Source organism: Silene latifolia, chromosome 9, assembly GCF_048544455.1.
Source record: "Silene latifolia isolate original U9 population chromosome 9, ASM4854445v1, whole genome shotgun sequence".
Taxonomy (NCBI): Eukaryota; Viridiplantae; Streptophyta; class Magnoliopsida; order Caryophyllales; family Caryophyllaceae; genus Silene; species Silene latifolia.
In genome coordinates, this window is record NC_133534.1 from 3,198,252 (window position 1) to 3,218,270 (window position 20,019).

The following is a 20,019-nucleotide window of genomic DNA, read 5'->3' on the forward strand; positions in this document are numbered from 1 at the left end:
AAGGATCCCATTCGCATTCTTGAAAAGATCAACATCGTTAATCTTAGCAATATCGACTAAAGTGTCATTTACTAGATGGTAACTAAAAATGTTTTCCTCTACAAGAAGGTATATTATCGGATCATACGGATGGAACGCTAATGGTTTCAGTCGACCACCCGCGTTAAGTAATTTCACAATGTCTTCCCTCCCCGACCCAGCCACATTCCTTAATGGGTCTGAATTACTAATCTCAAGTTGCGGAACCCATGCCCAAGTCTCGTCAAAGCTTGTGGAACCCGCCTTCCAAATTTTAAGTCTTGTAGGATCACAGTACGAGAGAAAGAGGTTTTTCTCGCTTTCCCATATTTTTCGTCGTTGGCCATCGTTCCAATGCAACAAAGGACTATTTGGTAAAGGAAAGGCAAAACTCTCGGCTTTTGGATCACTAGGGTTACGGAAATTCAAAACTACGCCATGGTACGCGTCCGTCAAGAAATAAAAGGAAAGGGTTTTAGTTTTTTTTATATATGGCAACGTAATTATCCAATGCCCAGTGTGCCCTCATGACGACGTCGTTGCGCAATCCTACAAGTTCTTCACTCCATCGTCTTGTCACGGAATAGTACATCTCAATTTTCCTAAATTTACTAGAAAATTTCATTATTACAAATGAGCACTTGATTCCCGGACGGTCTGAGAGGTTAATGATAAAGCCACAACTTCCTCGTCGTGAACCGGGGGCTCCATTGCACAATTCCGACTTGGGTACCGTAAAAACTTGTTTAGTCACGGGATTATGTACCTCGTAGGTATCACTATAGTCTACAAGTAACAATCCCTTATGGCTCACTATCGAGGTCGGCTTTCTCTCGGGATTTGACGGGTTATTGACCGAGTCTAATTCACCAAAGTCAAACTTTAACTTCGCAATCAAACCCTGGTCATAGCCACTAGTGATTGACAATTCACGACGATCTAGTGTCGCTTTTGTTGTTAAGCAAATATAGGTGGTATGAAAATATCCAGGTTGTAAATAAACCCGAGAGCCAAGACCTTTTCTAAGTACGAGACCACATAGTGGAAGAGGCTCGATATTTTTTGTCACCTGTGATACAATTTTTTCCCAAATCTTACACACAACTTGACAAATGAAAAGGGACTTTATTTGTAATTTTGATAGAATTTCGAACCAGATTTCCCAAGGAACATACGAGTAATCGTAATCAAGTTGATCTTGATTACCAGTATCGATTGGCATGCTACTTGTACGTGATTCTTGCGCTTGTCTATCCTCAACTTCAATTAGCACTCCCATGTTTGTAGAGTGTAGAAGTACTACTCGCTCGTTTAAGGAAGAATGAAAGATATATTTTGACAAGGTTATTATAGAGTCATAAGCTAACTCCATTTCTTTAATAATACCAAAACGTGTTAGGAAAATATAGAAAAAAATATTTATGGGATACTATATCTTTTACAAGATTCTTATATTGATTTTCTATCGGGCCTAGACCTGACAAAATTTACCTGATTTGAATGCCCGAGTCAGCAAGGGTGACCTAAGTAAGACCAGAAAGTGACTGGAAATTGTCTGACCCGATAATGATTCAATACAAATTTGCACCGACCTCTACAAACCAATGTTGATTAAACCCTTCGAACTTTGATTAAACCAATGTTGATCCGATCTAGGGTGACTCGACCCAAAACCACCTGACCCGTAAAAGCTCCCGATCTGAAATGATATGAATTGACCAAAATGACATGAATTTACAAGTATTAAGTTATATTAATATTATTTACATTAAAATAAAGGGTTCATTGGTTGCAACGCTACATAATTAAATAACTAATTAAAGTGTTTTACCATTGTCCCATAAAAGATCCAACACAAAATGACCCGTACCCAAAAATAATCTTCTGACCTGACCAAAATGGCCTAAACTTGAAATGATCCAAGATGAAAATTTTGGGGAGGTGAATTGTTAATAGAATTACAGAAACTAAAAAAAAAGACTGAAAATTTTTGCGGGAAATGTGAATTTTTATTACTCGAGGGATTAACCGCCTTTGCTAGGCTTTTTTAGATCCATCATTAGTGGTGAGTGTTGTTGGATGGTACAATGATTTGATTTTTGATTCTAATGAATACTCTACTCTGTTTATTGAAATCATTAATGGCCTGAGTAATAGATACAAAAGAACATAAGAAAACCACCGATGATGTAAAATCACAAATAATTTCTGAATATCTTCCGAGTTAGGCTCTGTTTGGTAAAACTGACTAAAAAGGTAACAGAAACCTGAAAAGGTACCTGAAACCTGATAAGGTGACTGAAATTAAAAAAGTACCTGAAAAGCTAGCTGAAAATTGGAAACTGATAAGGTAGCTGATTAATTGTAGAGTGTTTGGTAAAACTAACTTGTAAAGTAGAACATTTCAGCTACCTAAAACTTTAAAAAGCTACCTGGAGTAGCTTTTCATTTCGGGTACCTAAAAAGTCATTTCAGGTACCTGAAATGACTTTACCAAACAACACTAGTTAAAACAACTACCTGAAATATTAGTTAAATCAGGTTGCTTGGTCAAATCAGGTACCTGAAATGTCTTACCAAACATAGCCTTAGACACAACCGACCTTTGGAGCAAGTCGTAAACACAAACTATTTGGAACAATTGCTATCTTATGTCATGAAATAGTTGCTCTTTGCCTTTCAATTTAGTTTGCATCTTTTAAGATATTATTATTTTCAGAAAAATGCAGGATCTAAGGAAGCTCAAGGATTGATTGTGTCATAGTTGACGAGTTGATAAATGGAGTTAGACAAGTCAGTTTGATAGTGGCTTCGCGTTTCTTGCGTAGAGAAATGTCTTAAATTGGTGTATATTAAACAGATCCGTTCCTAAGCTTTCTCGAGCCTTAGGCGAAAGTGTAAATTGGGCTCTTAAAAAAATTAGCAAGTCAAATCATCATATACTTATTTTTATTTTTATTTTTTAAAAATAAGAGAAAATCTTGAAATAATTTGTAGCATTAAACAGAATCATTAAAATTTGTGTTTTCATTATAAAAGTAAATTAAACAATGATTAAATATCAAAACAAATACTATTAGAGATTTTATTGTTAGAATAAATCTTAGGAACAAAATCAACATTAATTTTTAATTTAATATACAAATGACCGGGAAGAAAGGAATATAATAAACAAGACAAAAAAATTCGAATACAACTAACAATAATCGTGGTAAAACACTAATAATATAACAATATTCATGACAAAATACTAATAATCCGTGACAAAATTTTAGTAAATTGTGGTCATATATATAACATAATTATACTTTGACGATAAAATTTTAGTAAATTGTGATCATATATATTTAATCTTTCCTGAGTAAAGAAACAAACAGAAGTTTCAATTAGGAAAGAGTATGATGATAATCGCTTGAAAGATAGGAAAGAGTATGATAATAATCACTTGAAAGATATAGTAGACAGAAAAAGAAAAGCCGGAGAGGCTAGGGTCGGCCAAGGTGAGACGGATCAAAATAATTGGGTGGAGCTTCGACCCAGAAGCGGAGCCGTCTACTGTCATACCATGGTCCTTTACGTTGACAAAACGGGTGTACAAGAAGATAGAACCAGAGGGGATCGTCATGTCGCATCATGTATCCATATACTCAAAGTTTCAAACTCGTTTTCGTAGCCCTATTGCTCTACCCTCTTTACGTTGATGGCACTACGGGTTACTCTTGACTATATGTTTTTTTTCCCTTTCCGCAAAGCTATAATTTATAACTATGCAATTGGTTTCCTTTGCAGATACTTATATGAAAGAACTTTGGGCGAGGTTTCCCGGTCGCATAATCAGCCAAAGCATAAATCATAATTTTTCAGGGCTAGATATAACTCACATCTTGCAAATCAGAATGTGTTGAACCAGCATGAGGCCATGGAAATGTTGGTGGCCTCCCATCACCAATTCAACATGTCCAATCTTCTAATAGACATCCGTAAGTCTCTAATTTATCATTTGAGTAGGTGACAAAAAAAAAAAGCATCTATCACCGATATAAAACAATAACTATACTTATAATTTGATAAGTGGCAAAACTCTGAGTTTATAGAACGGGATGGCTGTGATTTCGAGCCTTTTCCGGTAGATCATAAGAAGTAAAAGATGAAGGCTTTCGATCTCATCACTCTAATTCGAGATTTGCTGGATCCAGCGGTCTTCCCTATTATCTCGGTGAAGGATGTAACAAAAGAGGAATCTGTGCTCCATGAGATTCTTATTTCCGTCAATGAATTCGGACAACCTGTGATTCTCTTTCAACGAAAATTTTGTAACCGTCCGATCCACCTGTTAAATATGTTATATTTTAGGATGTAAGTGTGATTAATGAAACTAATCCTCCCTATGAACATTTATTTTCAATCTTTTTTGAATATTTTAAAAAAGCTTATGAATACTTTTTATTATCTATATTCAGTGTTGTACGAGGACGACGAGGTGGTATCAGAGGACGTGGACGAGGAGATGTCGTAGGGATGCAAGAAACAATAGTAATAACAGTTCACTACATGCCCGTAATCATTGTTACTTTTACTATTGATTATTTCACTACTAACATATAAACTAATGTTATTGTTACTGTCATTACCGCTGCATTAATATTGATAATTTCACTACTCCCGCCGTAATTATTGTTACTTTCACTATTACCGCAGTAATATTGATTATTTCACTACTAACATATAAACTAATGTTATTACAATTCTTTTTTTATGATGATAATAATTAATACCATAAGTGTGCATGTGTATACTAATTAATTACTTGTATTTTATTTTAAGGAAATTGACCATCTTCTAGTTTTCTATAAATATTTAGGAAAATTACCAAGTATTTTCTTTCTTTTAGTCTCCTTGAAATTGACCATCTTAACTAATTATTTTATTTAAGGAAATTGACTATCTTAATTAATTATTTTATTTTAAGGAAATTGACCATGTTTTAATCTATTACAAATGTTTAGGAAAATTACCAAGCTTCTGTATAATTTAATTTTAACCCAAACAATATAATATTTGCATTGAGATCCCTTAATCGGGTTCATCACACGATGCTATTGATTTAAAACTATATAGTATAATTAATTTGTATAACTTTATTTAATTGTATTGAAGTCCTTTGGCTTCTGTATTTAATATCTAGCATTGATTAGTAACTTATAATTATATCTACTTATAATTTTCCTTATTCATAATTAATTTTGTTTTTCTAAAATGTGTCCTTAGGACACATGTTAATAGTATTTAAAAAGAAAGTTTAACAATAGTCAATAAAATATGGCATTGGAATCTGATTTTTTTTTTATTTCAAATTTTCTTGATATTTATTGTTAAACTTTCCTTTTAAAGACTATTAACTTCTAACCTCAGGACACGTCTTAAAAAAACCCTAATTAATTAAATACTTGCATAAACTCCCTAATTATTTTAGGTAAGAATGTATATTTCCTTAACCGAACATTTTACTTGTATTTAAACCGATCGTATTCAATGAAATAAACTCGAGCATTCAAACATAATCGTTACATAAACAAACTCACTAAAATCTTAACAAAAACAAACAAATCCTAAAAAACCATCCAACAAGAAGATACGACTCATTGTCGACTTGTTTCACAAACCTTACCTTTTATTTTACTCTCCTTTTCTTTTTCTTAATAATTTCACTTCAAATTTCCAAAATTAATCAATTTTTTTAAATCGAATTTATCAAATTAAAGCATATTTGTTGCAAAAGATCCAAACTTTATCATCATACAGCTTCAAATTGCTATTAATTTTATTTTTTGTATCAACATTTGGGGTTTTTTCCGCCATAGATCTACTTTAGCTCGCAATTCAAGTATTTGGGAACGTAAAAGGTGTGTTATTTCTTCAATTTATTGATTTGGGGTTACTAATTTATGATTTAATTGTGTAATTATGATGTAAAGTTATGATCTTTAATGGGGTTTTGTTCATTAATTTAGTTTATTGTGTGCTTAATTGCTAATTAAGTTTATTAATTGAGCTTGTTTGTTAAGCATGACTTAGATTTTGAACCCATTATTGGAACCCGTGACCGCTTCCTTTAGTGCGCACTGGATAAAACCCGGGTATAGATCAAGGTTTTTAGCTTTTTAATGGTGTAATTGGTGTAAAGTTATGATCTTTAGTGGGTTTTGTTCATTAATTTAGTTTAGTGTGTGTTTAATTGCCTATTAATTGTATTGATTGAGCTTGTTTGTTAAGGAATGTATAGTTTAGTGTGTGTTTAGCTTTTTATGCAGGGTTCTAAGCTTAACAAATGGTTGGGTATCGATTTTTTTACCTTTGATTAAAATACCGCTTGCAAGAATAATAAATTTGATCAAATGATGGAGACGGAGGGAGTATTTTTTTTTTAGTGTAAAATGTTAGTAATTGTATGGGTAGTTTTTGTAGTTTTGAATTGTTGAATGATGCATATGATCGGAATATGTTTGTCTGGGTTTTGCAAAAGTTATACGGATTACTCCCTCCTATTCCCGATAACTATCCCATTGTTGAAATAGCACAAGAATTAAGAAAGTGAGTGAATAGACGGAAACGGACAATGAAAAGTACTAATAGGATGGGTTAAGGGGTGGGCTGGGTTGTAAATAATGAAAAGTAATAAGGGTAGTATAGTCATTAGGTAAGAAAAAACATTACAAAAAGGGACAATGGGACAGTTATGTGAATAGACGGAAATGAACAATGGGACAGTTATCTGGAATAGGAGGGAGTATGATATAGTGAAGCTTAGGTTTGTGGTGATCTTATGTTTGATGTTTGATATTGCGTAAATAATCCTATGTTTATTGTTCTTTGATTGATGTAGATAATTATTGTTGTTTTAATGTCCGTTTATCTCTAGTATTTGAAATGAGTAGCAATCTCGTAGCTTTTGATTAGATGGACTAGATTAAGTGTTTGTTTGTAAGGGGTGTCAACTGTCAAGATAGATGATTCATATTTAGTCGAAACTCAAGAGTTTTCCTCTGTAGATTAGCGATTAAGATGATGTACATCCGAGCCCTCATACTATACCATCCCTAGTTCACTAGATTACAATTTGATTTCAGTTCAACAGGAACAGTAAATCTAGTGTGAAAACGTTGTATGCATACACAAATTACACATAGTTTGCAAACTGCCGTTAAATGAGGTTCATAATGGAATGCGGCTGTCTTGTGTATACAACGGGCTCGTTTGAGTTTCTGTACGCCTCTAGATATAAATAATCATGGGTCTAGCTATTACTTACTCTATCATGGCTTGTTCTAAATCATGACTAGTGTAGATCACTTCATCAGCTTCACAACGTCACACTTTTAGCTACGAAGTCGGCCTCCTTGGAACTTTAGAAAAGACTTAAGAGTGACATAAGTATCTGACTTTCTACATATATTGCCACCCCATTGGTGTCTTTTAGTTGAATACTCCCTCCGTCCCGGTCATTTGTTGTCCTTTGATTTTGGCACAAAGATCAAGGAAAAAGGGAAGGGGTCAATTACTAAATGACAAGTGGAATAAATTGAGTGTGAATGATCAAATTACTCATCAAATTCATTCTTAAAATAGAAAGGACAACAAATGAGTGAGACACCCCAAAATGGAAAATGACAACAAATGACCGGGACAGAGGGAGTAGTTATGAACTCCTGATTTTTCTAATGATGGGAGTCATTGGAAGAGCACAACTCAGAAACCTTCCCCTAGTCCTCCATCTCGATATAACAAAATTTGATACTCCGATAAATCTGTTCAAAGACAGGATGGTACACATAAAATTCCTAGTGAGAATGTGTCATAGATGGGGTAATTAATGACTCTTGTATTACACACTTGAAACACGTTCTTAGATCCTGGGCGTGTCAGATAGGATCAATCTTGCTTGAAACGGTTAAAACCAATAAGGGTGTTTATTGACGAGCGTGCATTGTGAAGCAATCTAAACTGTATAAGAGATATGCTACTGAACATTGCCAGCAGTAGAAGGTCTAGTAGTTAGCCATTACATTTAGGCACAGAAACATTTTCATAATGTACTGCTTATAGGTATATGCATGTAATAGTGATATTATATTTATTATTTGCAGACAAGCTGTCACAGAATTGATGGTCATTCATATAAACGAATGGCGCTGATATATTAACAGAACGTGAGGGGCGAGTATCATCATTTTTTTCGCAAAACGCTCTGAAGAGATATGGCTCCGTCTACCAAGGCAGAGAAGAAAGCAGCAGTTGATGCTGCTGCTTGGATGTTCAATGTTGTCACATCAGTGGGGATTATTATTGTCAATAAAGCCTTGATGGCCTCATATGGCTTTAGCTTTGGTAACTCTTTTTCCTACGCTCTACAATAAATTCCTTTGCACTCATTTTCAAATCAGTCTCCGATAGAAATTATGTCATTCAGTGTTCAATTGATCTATTTTGATTTTGAATGAAATCAGAAACTCGTTACTGTTTGGTTTTGGATTATTATTTGTGACGCTTCTTTTTATTGGGAAATAATTGTCTTTACGTGCAATTCATGACAATTTTTCATCATGGGTCATTTGGGAACCTTTGCGTGTCGTTGAGACGTTGACATAGAGGAGAGGCTGCGTACGATCTAACCCCTCCTTATCCAGCCATTGACAGGAGCCTTTGAGTCGTTAAAGTGATGTTGTACTATTCAATTAATCACTTGAACTGTAAATGGTGTCTCATCCTGACATGTTCTGCCTTTATAATGACAATTTAGACGTTGGTTCTGTCTTTCTGGTTTTCCTATACCCTTTCGTTATAGGATGTGCATTTTTCTATTAAGATTTAACTCTGAAGAGAGATTTAGAATAGTAGACTCAGTCTTCATTTAGGTGTTCAGGGTGGGTTGAGATCCGTAAATGAATTGTATGAGATCGAGTCTCGCGAGCATTAGCATACAAGCCAGTTTTACACTCTCCTTAAACTTGCTGTGACCTTACCTTAGGCAGAAAAACGAAGATCAAGACGACTACTTGAACTTTGTTACACACTCCTTAAACGCACTGTGACCTTACCTTAGAAAGTATAACGAAGATCAAAACGACTAGCCTGCCTTTATATCTGAATTCCTTACTACTGATTATCGACTTGACTTTCATTTGTTCTTCTCTTCTCCAAATTAGTATATTCATGCCTCATATAACGGTCCAGATTGAAAGGAAATTTTGTGGACATATATTTCCTGCTAGCTAAAGTTGCATTCTGAGTTTACTCAGATCCCGTGTAGAGATAATTAAATAAATTCTCAAACATTTACCTTTTTTACATGTTGCAGCTACTACATTGACCGGCTTGCACTTTGCTTTCACAACCATAATGACTCTTGTTCTCAAATGGCTCGGAATCATTCAACCTTCTCATTTACCATTCCCTGACCTACTGAAGTTTGTCATATTTGCAAACTTTTCCATTGTCGGCATGAATGTTAGCCTTATGTGGAACTCTGTAGGATTCTATCAGGTAAACTTCATTTGCTTTTCACTTCTTTTTTCTTTTCCCGTAAACTTTAGCGTATGAGATTTTGATTCAAGATTTCTTCTTTCTTCTTAGATTGCAAAGTTGAGTATGATACCTGTATCCTGCCTGCTGGAGATCGTGCTTGACAAAGTTCGATACTCAAGAGACACAAAGCTCAGCATTGGACTTGTTCTTGTTGGTGTTGGTGTATGCACAGTTACCGATGTCAGCGTAAATACTAAAGGTTTCATTGCTGCTTTTATCGCTGTTTGGAGCACGGCTCTACAGCAATATGTAAGTTCTTGATGCCATTATAATCTATCTACGTATCATTGCCGATTCATAACCAAAGGATGATTTGCATATAACTGTTCTTTGCCGATTCATAACCAAAGGATGATTTGCATATAACTGTTCTGCTTAGTACTCGCTGTTTTCATTGAGCGCTGCCGGCCGAACCTGATACGAAACAACTCTCATTCTTTGTTTGCTTGCTGTGCAGTATGTACATCATCTACAAAAGAAATATTCACTCACTTCTTTCAACCTATTGGGACACACTGCACCGGTGCAGGCCGCTTCTCTGCTCACCGTGGGCCCTTTCCTTGATTATTGGTTGACTAGCAAAAGGATTGATGCATTCAACTACACTGTACCAGCTGTGGTAAGCATCCCCTTATATACTAAAACATTAAAACTTCTCCAAATTCTCCCGCTTAAATTTTCCGCCTAGGTAATATTCTGTTGGACAATATTTATTTATTACCTAATTAATTTTATAACATCAATCATTGTTTAAATTTTACATAAATAAGGCTAATAGAATATCTCCTGGGAATTATATATACAAATTTTTACCCTTTTCAAAATAGATGTAAAGCGCATTAGTTTAATTAATTGTCAAATTCTCTAATATATGCATCTAAAATACCGTGCATTTGCACGGGAGCTACACTAGTAGAATTGCATCAATTAAAGACACGTACTTATTTCCATATTATAACTTATATTTGTTGTTATAGGCGGATTAGGTTGAATTAGAACGCGTTGTTAACGACTTAACGTTATGCTGTGTCTTGGACAGTTCTTCATAACCCTTTCCTGCACAATCGCAATTGGAACAAACCTGAGCCAGTTCATCTGCATTGGTAGATTCACAGCAGTATCCTTCCAAGTCCTTGGTCATATGAAGACGATTCTTGTTCTAATCCTAGGATTCATCTTCTTCGGGAAAGAGGGTCTCAACTTACACGTAGTCATAGGCATGATCATAGCTGTACTTGGGATGATTTGGTACGGCAATGCCTCTTCGAAGCCTGGTGGGAAAGAACGTCGAAGCCTTTCACTTCCTAAACAGCAGAAGAATGGTGCTGATTCCTCGGAACTTGACAGCAAAGTCTAACCCACCCGTTCTCTCTTCAAACACACAAAAGCGAATACTTTGAGGGATTTTTAGTCATTTAACTACAATTTTCAAAATCTCCCTCGTATATTTTGAGAAATGTAGTGAATTGTGGCGAACACTGGAAGTATATGACTAAACTCACAGAAAGTAGACTTCAGATTGATTTAGCTAGATCCCAAGTATTCTTGTTCCCATTTTCGGTCTGTAGTTTCCATTGATCGTGTTGTGTTTATCTCGTGTAGAACGAGATTTGTCAGATGTCTAGAACGAAATTGTGTTTGATTTTTCCGCATAATATATAGTTGTTTTTTTCTACCATTTCACTTGTTTTACGAAACAAGGTCTTTCCATATTTATTGGCTACATGTTAAGAAAACCGATTTAAAAAATAAAACCACTCAAAGACGGAGCACCGAGATATGAAGACTCCCATCCATATTTACGGGTCGATACCGGAAAGAAAATATTTTTCCAAATATTTGTACCACCCTGGCACCCTACTACTTTTTCTCATAAATATGCTCTAGAAGAAAACACAAATGAAACTGGAAAATAAAAATCATAATTTAAGATGCTCGTTATTCCTAAGTTCATTTCACTTATTATAACGTACAAAAATTCACAACCATAAAAATCATAACTATTATTTCCTTGAAAAAACCCAAAAGGGACAACGTTATGAGAAAACGGCCTTAACTAATTACGTCTACCAACTAACACAAGATGTACATGCGAGAACTCATACATATGCTACATTATGGAGTAGTTTCTAACTTTCTATGAATAAAAGAAAATGAAACCGTCTCAAAACGATTACACAATAAAAACAAGGTACCAAAAAGGTTACAAATAACTTATTTAACACAAACTCAGATATAAAACAATCCTACACAAGAATTCGCTAAATCAAAATATCGAGTCGAGTCTAATAATACAAGTGTCCATCTCATCTCCACCTCACCACAACACGAAGTCACAACTCACACAAGTCACAATTTGTAAAACATCGATCCCCAAGGGCCAAGCCCCAAACCAAATTATTATCCATACATATATCCAATTATTTTTCCCCAAATCAATTTCCAGTTTCTCCGACAACCGTTACCCTAATTCAATTCAAAACCCTTGATCTTACCGCGTTTCTTCTTAATTCGCTTTAATCGCCGATTAATTGATTCAATTTTGGACTATTTTCGCGCGCATTTAATCATTTCTTTATTTAATTCGCTTGAAAATCGGTTAAATTTGGGGATTTTCTGGATTTGAGAGAATTTAGGGTGAAATTCTTCGGAAAGATATGAGCAATCAAAGGAGAAAACCGTTTCAAATTGAGGCGTTTAAACATAAGGTGGTTGTTGATCCGAAATACGGCGATAAAACATGGAAAGTTCTGGAACATGCTATTCATGAGATTTATAATCATAATTCTAGTAATCTTAGCTTTGAGGAGCTTTATAGGTATGTATAATCTTGTTCTTGCTATCATATTTTTGATTGATTATTCGTTATTTTAGGTTATTGATTGTCATTTGTTTGTTTTTGTTATGAATAATTATGATTTGATTATTAGGAAGTTGTTGTAGTTATTGTTTTTGGTGTAATTCGTGTTTCATTTGAAGGAAAATCGGCGAAATGATCTTGATTCGACGTAGCGTGATGTTTCTGTTGTGTTCTGATCTGAATTCGTTGATTAGTTAGGGATAAAGAGTGATTTAGACAAAATTGGAACCAGAATATTATGATGAAGCCTTGCATTTGTTGATTGTATTCGAAATAATGGTCCGGTGCCAATTGCCTAGGAAATTGGAACCGAAATGTTTTGAGGAAGCCTTGCATTTGTTGATTGTATTCGAAATAATGGTCTCAGTGCTAATTAGCTAGAAAATTGGAACCGAAATTTTATGATGAACCCTTGTTGATTGTATTAGAAATAATGGTCGGGTGCTAATTACCTAGGTTTTTTCGCATATTAGTAAATATATAAGATTATTTCCATATTTCCAATGGAGCCAAAGATTCATTACTCTTTGGTTCTGGATTATGATGGAATAAAGCAAAATGGCTCACTAAAGTGGCTGCGCTTCTTTCTCTTGTGAAGTAGTGGTCCTTCGATGCAGTTCTCGACGCAATTTTCATTTTGGGTCATTCGGAAACAGCCTCTTTGTGTTGCTAACACAAGGGTAAGGCTGCGTACATCCGACCCCCCTTACCCCGCAATTTGCGGGAGCCATTGAGGCACTGGGGTAATGTTGTTGTTGTAGTAAATATATAAGATTGAGGGAGTAAGCTGTGATATCAATAATCCGGAACAGTCGGAGAGGTTGCAACTGTGGCTTTTGAGAAATGGCCCTTGTTTACTTGCGTTCACAATTTATATGGATGAATTTCGCTCTCTGATCACAATTCATGTTCAGTTTTCTCTGCTATAAGCATGACCTTTTGGTGAATCAGCTTATTGTTTGTGTGTCAATTACTCTATGTTACTGTAAGGTTAGCAATTACGTGTGAGTTGTTAATCTAGGATAATAATGATCTACTTTAAATCCGTATAGTGTTTAAGCACCAATTGTTTGTGTTGCTGGTTTATGTGTGATTTTACGGTGAGGTAATTGAAAAAAAAAAAAAAAACCTTCTGTTGGCTTTTAAAATTCCACTTTCAGTTTTCTGGATTGCTTCGAGCCTTGTTTCGTTTAAAATCTGCTGTAATCTTCTTTCTCCAGTTCCATACTTCCATATATAATGTTTACCCCTTCGAACTGCTCTTTTCTGACTGGCAACTGTCCACCTAATTTGGTTGTTTGGTTCACCTTTTTGAGGCCGTCCAAGTTCATTGTAGTTTGAGTACATATATCCATGCTTCTTAGTAAATGCTTCAATAACCTGGGAATCAAGGACCATTGTGACTGTATGTATTTCATCATCTAGGCAATGTATTAGTTGAATAGCCTTCAAGTTTCTCATCGCATGTAATTAATCAACTGAAGTTTAAGGCTGCATGGGTGGAAGCCTTTGATAGTTTGATGTAATGTTGTATTATGGAATATCATTATGCTATTACATGCACTTTGCGCTGGATCTCGTCTAGACCTTGAAAGAAAAATGTCGGGAAGGCACTGATTCCATCATTGTTAAATGCCGATTTCTTAGTTAATGTTAATGGCTTGAGTATCTTAAATTTTAACTTTCAATCTGATTGGCCATTCGACTCTTTTTGCCGATAAAAAGGAATAGAATCTTAGGGCGCGTTTGGTTTGGGGTCTTTAGGAAAGGGGAAAGGAATAAAAAGCAATAAAACCCTTTGTTGTTGTTTATTTACCATATTTTCTCATTCCCTTTCCCCCTTCCTTACCCCTAAACTCCTCTACATCCTTTCCCCTCAACCCCTCCTAAGGTAACCCATTCCCTTTTCCCCTTAATATTTAACCACAATTTTCGTCCCTCACATCACCCACCACCGCCAACCGTCACACCCGTCTCCAACTACCGCCAACTGTTATACCGACCTCCCACCACCCTGACGCCGGCGACGCCACCCACCGGCGTCGGTCTCACACATGCTCCCTATCGACCCACCCCCTAAAACCTCCTCCCCCAACCCGAAACACCCTTCCCCACGCCCAAAAACACCAGATTGGGGGAGGGGGTTTTAGGGGTGGGGCTAGGAGTTCGACGAGGTTAGGGTTTCGGGTTCAATGAGAGTAGAACACCAGCGACGGGACGCTGGCGACGGCGGGGATCAGGGGAGTTACTGGTGATGGTGTTAGTTGTAGTAGTTGTGGGCGCCGGTTGTTTTTGTGGTGGTCGTTGGTATGTTAATGGTGGATTGGAGATTATTTTTTTATGTTCTACTAACCAAACAAGTACAATAATCTAAGGGAACCCATTCCTTTCCCCCTTTTTCCCTTTCTTGCTTCCATCCCTTACCCTTTCCCGAACCAACCGCCTCATTATTGGTTTTTCCCACTTCCAGGTTATTCTTCTTCTTGTCCAGTTATCTGCTTACCTATTAGTCATGGTTCATCATTTAGAGACAAGATGGACAAGCTTATCAATCATCCTGAAAATGATTGATTAGTATCTTCTTACGGCATAGCTATTCAGACTCAACATTCGAGTCTCGTGGCAATGGGATGGGTTTTTGCAAATGTTTGGAGGGTGACTGGAAATACTTGGAGTGGTAAGCTATGCATGGTAAAACCGAGAAGTATACATCAAAATATTGCTTAGGTCTAGTAGTTGAATGTCAGAAAAAGCAAGAAGTATTTAATGAATCTTTTTGCTCTCTTGTTTAGGGATTTCACGTTGAAGTTGTGAGTTATTTCTACTTAGATATTTGTTTTGATCATCTGAAAGCAGTTCCTATCAAGTGATGGTTTTGTTTCATATATCTTTGTATTGTATGTTAATTTTGTTGGTTAAATGGGGGCAAGAAAGTTGTACTAGCAAGATGATATTTTCATGTTTAAAGCGACGGGGTTTTATCTGTATTATTGTTGATTTTCAGATTCTGAGCGTCTTCTTTTCTCCTCATTATCTTATGCTGGACTATCGCCTTCCGTCGGGATGATCTGATTCCTTCCATATACCTTTCTGGACTTTTGTCTTGCTTTTGGCCTGCTGTGGTGCATCTCTATATTCAGTTTTTGTTACGCTCTCATGTTTTCTCATGTCTGATCTGATTACATCCTTGCTATGTCTACAGAAATGCTTACAACATGGTTCTCCACAAATATGGTGAGAGGTTATACTCTGGGCTTGTGGCGACCATGACTTCTCATTTGAAAGAAATTGCAAAGTCCATAGAAGCTTCTCAAGGAGGCTCGTTCCTTGAGGAATTGAACAGAAAATGGGCTGAACATAACAAAGCATTGCAAATGATCCGAGACATACTGATGTACATGGACAGGACGTTTGTTCCTAGCACTCACAAGACTCCTGTCTACGAGCTCGGCTTGAACTTGTGGAGAGACAATGTTATTCACTCGAGCAATATCCAACCAAGACTTCTAAGCACCCTTCTTGATCTAGTTTTGAAAGAGAGAACTGGAGAAGTTATAAACCGGGGGCTCATGAGGAACATAACTAAGATGTTTATGGATCTCGGAACTTCTGTTTACCAGGAGGACTTTGAGAAACCGTTTCTTGAAGTTTCTGCTAATTTCTACCAAATTGAATCTCAGCAGTTCATTGAGTGCTGTGACTGTGGTGATTACCTTAGAAAGGCCGAGAGGCGGTTAAATGAAGAAATTGAAAGGGTTTCTCATTATTTGGACCTTAGGAGTGAAGATAAGATAACAAAGGTGGTAGAGAAGGAGATGATTGCTAACCACATGCTTAGGCTTGTGCACATGGAGAATTCCGGTCTGGTGAAAATGCTTCTTGATGACAAATATGAAGACCTTGGGAGAATGTATAACTTGTTTCGTCGGGTCACCAATGGTTCCAACACCGTCCGAGATGTGATGACTTCTCATATCAGAGACACAGGAAAGCAGCTTGTTACTGATCCCGAACGGGTGAAGGACCCTGTTGAGTTTGTGCAGCGTCTATTAGATGAGAAAGATAAGTACGATAAAATCATAGGTTTAGCATTTGGTAATGACAAGACATTCCAGAATGCTTTGAATTCCTCATTTGAGTACTTTATCAATTTGAACCCCCGTTCTCCTGAGTTTATCTCTCTGTTTGTTGATGACAAACTCCGTAAAGGTCTCAAGGGTGTTAGTGAGGAGGATGTGGAGGTTGTACTAGATAAAGTCATGATGTTATTCAGGTATTTGCAAGAAAAAGACGTTTTCGAGAAGTACTACAAACAGCATTTGGCCAAGCGACTGCTCTCTGGAAAAACGGTGTCCGACGATGCGGAGAGAAGCTTGATAGTGAAGCTTAAGACGGAGTGTGGCTATCAGTTTACATCCAAGCTCGAAGGCATGTTCACGGACATGAAAACATCTCAGGATACAATACAGGGATTTTACTCGAGTCATGGTTCTGAGTTAGGAGATGCCCCGTCACTGGTTGTGCAAGTTTTAACAACCGGTTCTTGGCCGACTCAATCAAGTGTTCCTTGCAACTTGCCTGCAGAAGTATCTGTACTTTGTGAAAAGTTTCGGTCATATTACCTTGGGACACATACTGGTAGAAGATTATCGTGGCAAACTAACATGGGCACGGCTGATTTGAAAGCTACCTTTGGTAAGGGTCAGAAGCATGAGCTCAATGTCTCCACCTATCAAATGTGTATTCTTATGCTCTTTAATAATGCCGATAAACTCACATACCGGGAAATTGAGCTGGCCACCGAGATTCCTTCTATTGAACTGAAGAGATGTTTGCAGTCGTTGGCCCTTGTGAAGGGGAAAAATGTTCTTCGAAAAGAACCCATGAGCAAAGATATAGGTGAGGATGATTCCTTCTTGTTCAATGATAAGTTCACAAGCAAGTTCTATAAGGTGAAGATAGGAACAGTTGTAGCACAGAAAGAGTCGGAGCCTGAGAAACAGGAGACCCGACAAAGGGTGGAGGAGGATAGAAAACCACAGATAGAGGCTGCTGTAGTAAGGATAATGAAGTCGAGGAAAGTACTCGATCATAATAATATTATTGCCGAAGTCACAAAGCAATTGCAGTCTCGGTTTTTGCCCAATCCCGTGGAGATTAAGAAGCGTATTGAGTCCCTCATAGAACGGGAATTCTTGGAGAGGGATAGTGCAGACCGGAAGTTGTACAGGTATCTTGCATGATCGGGAGTTTTATTGCAGTTCGCTTGTTTATTTTGACGTTTTAGTGCTGAAAATTGGATTGATTGATATACCTTGCTTGGTTAATGGCTCTGTTGCTCTGGATATCGTTCCAGCTCAATATACGAGTATAAGTTTGAAAAAGGGGTTCGTTGGATATTGGGTACTCATTTGTGTGTTCTCTAATTTTCTTTGACAAAAACTGTACGAGCATTCTAGCTTGTCTCAGTCACAGGCTGGCTTCGGAAACATCATTCTAGCTTTTCTCAGTCACAGTCTGGCTTCGGAAACCTGTGGCTTCGATGTGCTAGCCTTATATCCGATGATATTTCCGAAACTAGTCTAACCTGTGCCTTCGATGTGCTCGCTTTAGATATCTGATGATATTTCCGAAACTAGTCTGGCTACTCAAGGATTGGGGTAGATTGGTTACTCGGTTTAAATTCGGTTTTTCCTCCCCAATCCCAGTATCCTGTTAGTCCGGGATGCAGAACGACAGGCACGGCCCTTTGGATTAGCTCGGGTGGGAATTGAGTTCTTGAAACGGTTTTGTGTTGAAAATTCGACCAGGTTGACGCATGCATTGTTAGTTCTGTTTCCTGCTAAACCCCACGTAGCTAAATCTGAAGATGGTTAGGAGACTTACGACCTTAGTGGTTAGTTGGTTGCATACGGGAATTTGTCGACCAAACTCGAGCAGGCAACTAGTGTGTCATGTCTTAGTGCTTATTGATGAAGGGTCGAGTTGAGCTTGGACTATGCTCGTGTGTCGTGTCTTAAATCTTCAAACTGAAGCGAGGGACTATCGAAACTCACATCGATTCTTAGTTTGTGCCATCAATTTCCTGTTTCCCCATTTATTTTCTCTGTATTTAATCTTTACAGCTATCTAAAACGAGCATTAAAATTGTGCATCCTACTTTACAATAAAAAAAAGGCCAATAATTAATATCATATCCATTTTGTAAAATAAATCCAATTATGCTTTATTTATGGTGGCTTGTTTCGCTATAAAACGGATTATCAAGCTTTTCTATACACAAAAGGACTATATATTTTGGTGCAGCGTCGTAAATGAGTAATTTTTTTAATAATGTAGATTAAAATATATCATAGCAAATTTTTGCATAAATATGATCAATATCCTGGCTCTGTCATTTCTTCCTAATGTTTTTCCTCGCACTTTTCAAATATATGCGAGAATTTTGACGTCTAACGTGGAAATATGTTTGACTCATTTATTTTCTCAAGACGGATATTATTTCCAGTTGGCTCAAAAGTTAAACCCTCTTAGGCTCCTACAAATAAATGATTTGCAACAAATCTACTTTGGCTTGAAGACGACCTTTTTTGTCGCCTACATTTGTATCATTGTGTATGGTGCACAAGACTTGGGTCTTATGTTGTACTTGGCTGCGATAATACAAGTACATATTTGGTTGGCTGCTAAAAAAGCATTGCTACTGGTCATAATAACTTTGCAATCCCCCATATGTCAAAGGATCATCTTGCTGCCCTTGGCATATTACCAAGAAATTTGGAGGTCAATGAAGACTTGGTGAGGGAAAGCATTGGGTATTTACAAGGACTAGGTCAAACTGAAGGTTTAGAGTACTTGATGACAGAATTAGGTTACAATGTTGGAGCAAACCACTAATTTAGAAAGTGTAAGTACTGAATAATGATGACTACTCTTTTGTGATTTGTTTAGAGAATAAACATTTCAATGGTAAGAAATGTTTAACTTCTAACCAAACTTAGAACTTTGTAATGCACAACAATGTATGAAGCTCAGTTCATTGGCAATGTTATCAGTTCAGTTTAATGTTATCAGTTTAATTCAAGGTGGGATGTTTATAATTCAGTTTAGTTTAAAAAAAAATCAAATTTACAACAACTCTCAGGCCTAATTTGGCCTCATCATTGAGTTGTGTGAACTCTTAAGCCTTCCTACACAGAAACAAAATGAAGGTATACCATACTAACTCACATCGCAATTGTTTACTCGTAGTAGTTAGCACACACCAATTCAATTGTTAACCATGTGGTGGCTTTAAGAGTTCATCAAAGTAGTAATGCCTCCTACACACACACCCAATGAAGGTAGACCACACTATGTCCATTAAGCAAAAACCAACACAACTCTCAAACATTTGATGCTAATGTAATCATGGAGTTGTCAAACACACTGGTTCACATGATTACTGCAACTATAATGGAACAGTACACACACGCTTAACATTGGTAGACCATGTGGTGGCAAAACTACTTCAATTAAATGGCCAATTACCTAAAATTAGTTCAATTCAAAGTTCAGAT

At 36.7% G+C, this 20,019-nt stretch overlaps 2 protein-coding genes across 2 annotated transcripts; both read left to right on the forward strand.

Moving 5' to 3' along the window:
• The first annotated feature begins 5,563 nt into the window (after positions 1-5,563).
• On the forward strand, positions 5,564-11,278 carry LOC141598724 (UDP-rhamnose/UDP-galactose transporter 6). Its single transcript, XM_074418468.1, has 6 exons — positions 5,564-5,921; positions 8,163-8,403; positions 9,374-9,558; positions 9,649-9,849; positions 10,058-10,219; positions 10,640-11,278. The coding sequence occupies exons 2-6, from the start codon at positions 8,274-8,276 to the stop codon at positions 10,955-10,957; spliced, it is 996 nt and encodes a 331-aa protein (XP_074274569.1). The 5' UTR covers positions 5,564-5,921; positions 8,163-8,273; the 3' UTR covers positions 10,958-11,278.
• A 453-nt stretch (positions 11,279-11,731) lies between these two features.
• Positions 11,732-17,844, forward strand: LOC141598725 (cullin-3A-like). The gene is made up of 2 exons (XM_074418469.1): positions 11,732-12,418; positions 15,663-17,844. Exons 1-2 carry the CDS (start codon positions 12,258-12,260, stop codon positions 17,701-17,703), a joined length of 2,202 nt encoding a protein of 733 aa, XP_074274570.1. The 5' UTR covers positions 11,732-12,257; the 3' UTR covers positions 17,704-17,844.
• The last annotated feature ends 2,175 nt before the right edge of the window (positions 17,845-20,019 follow it).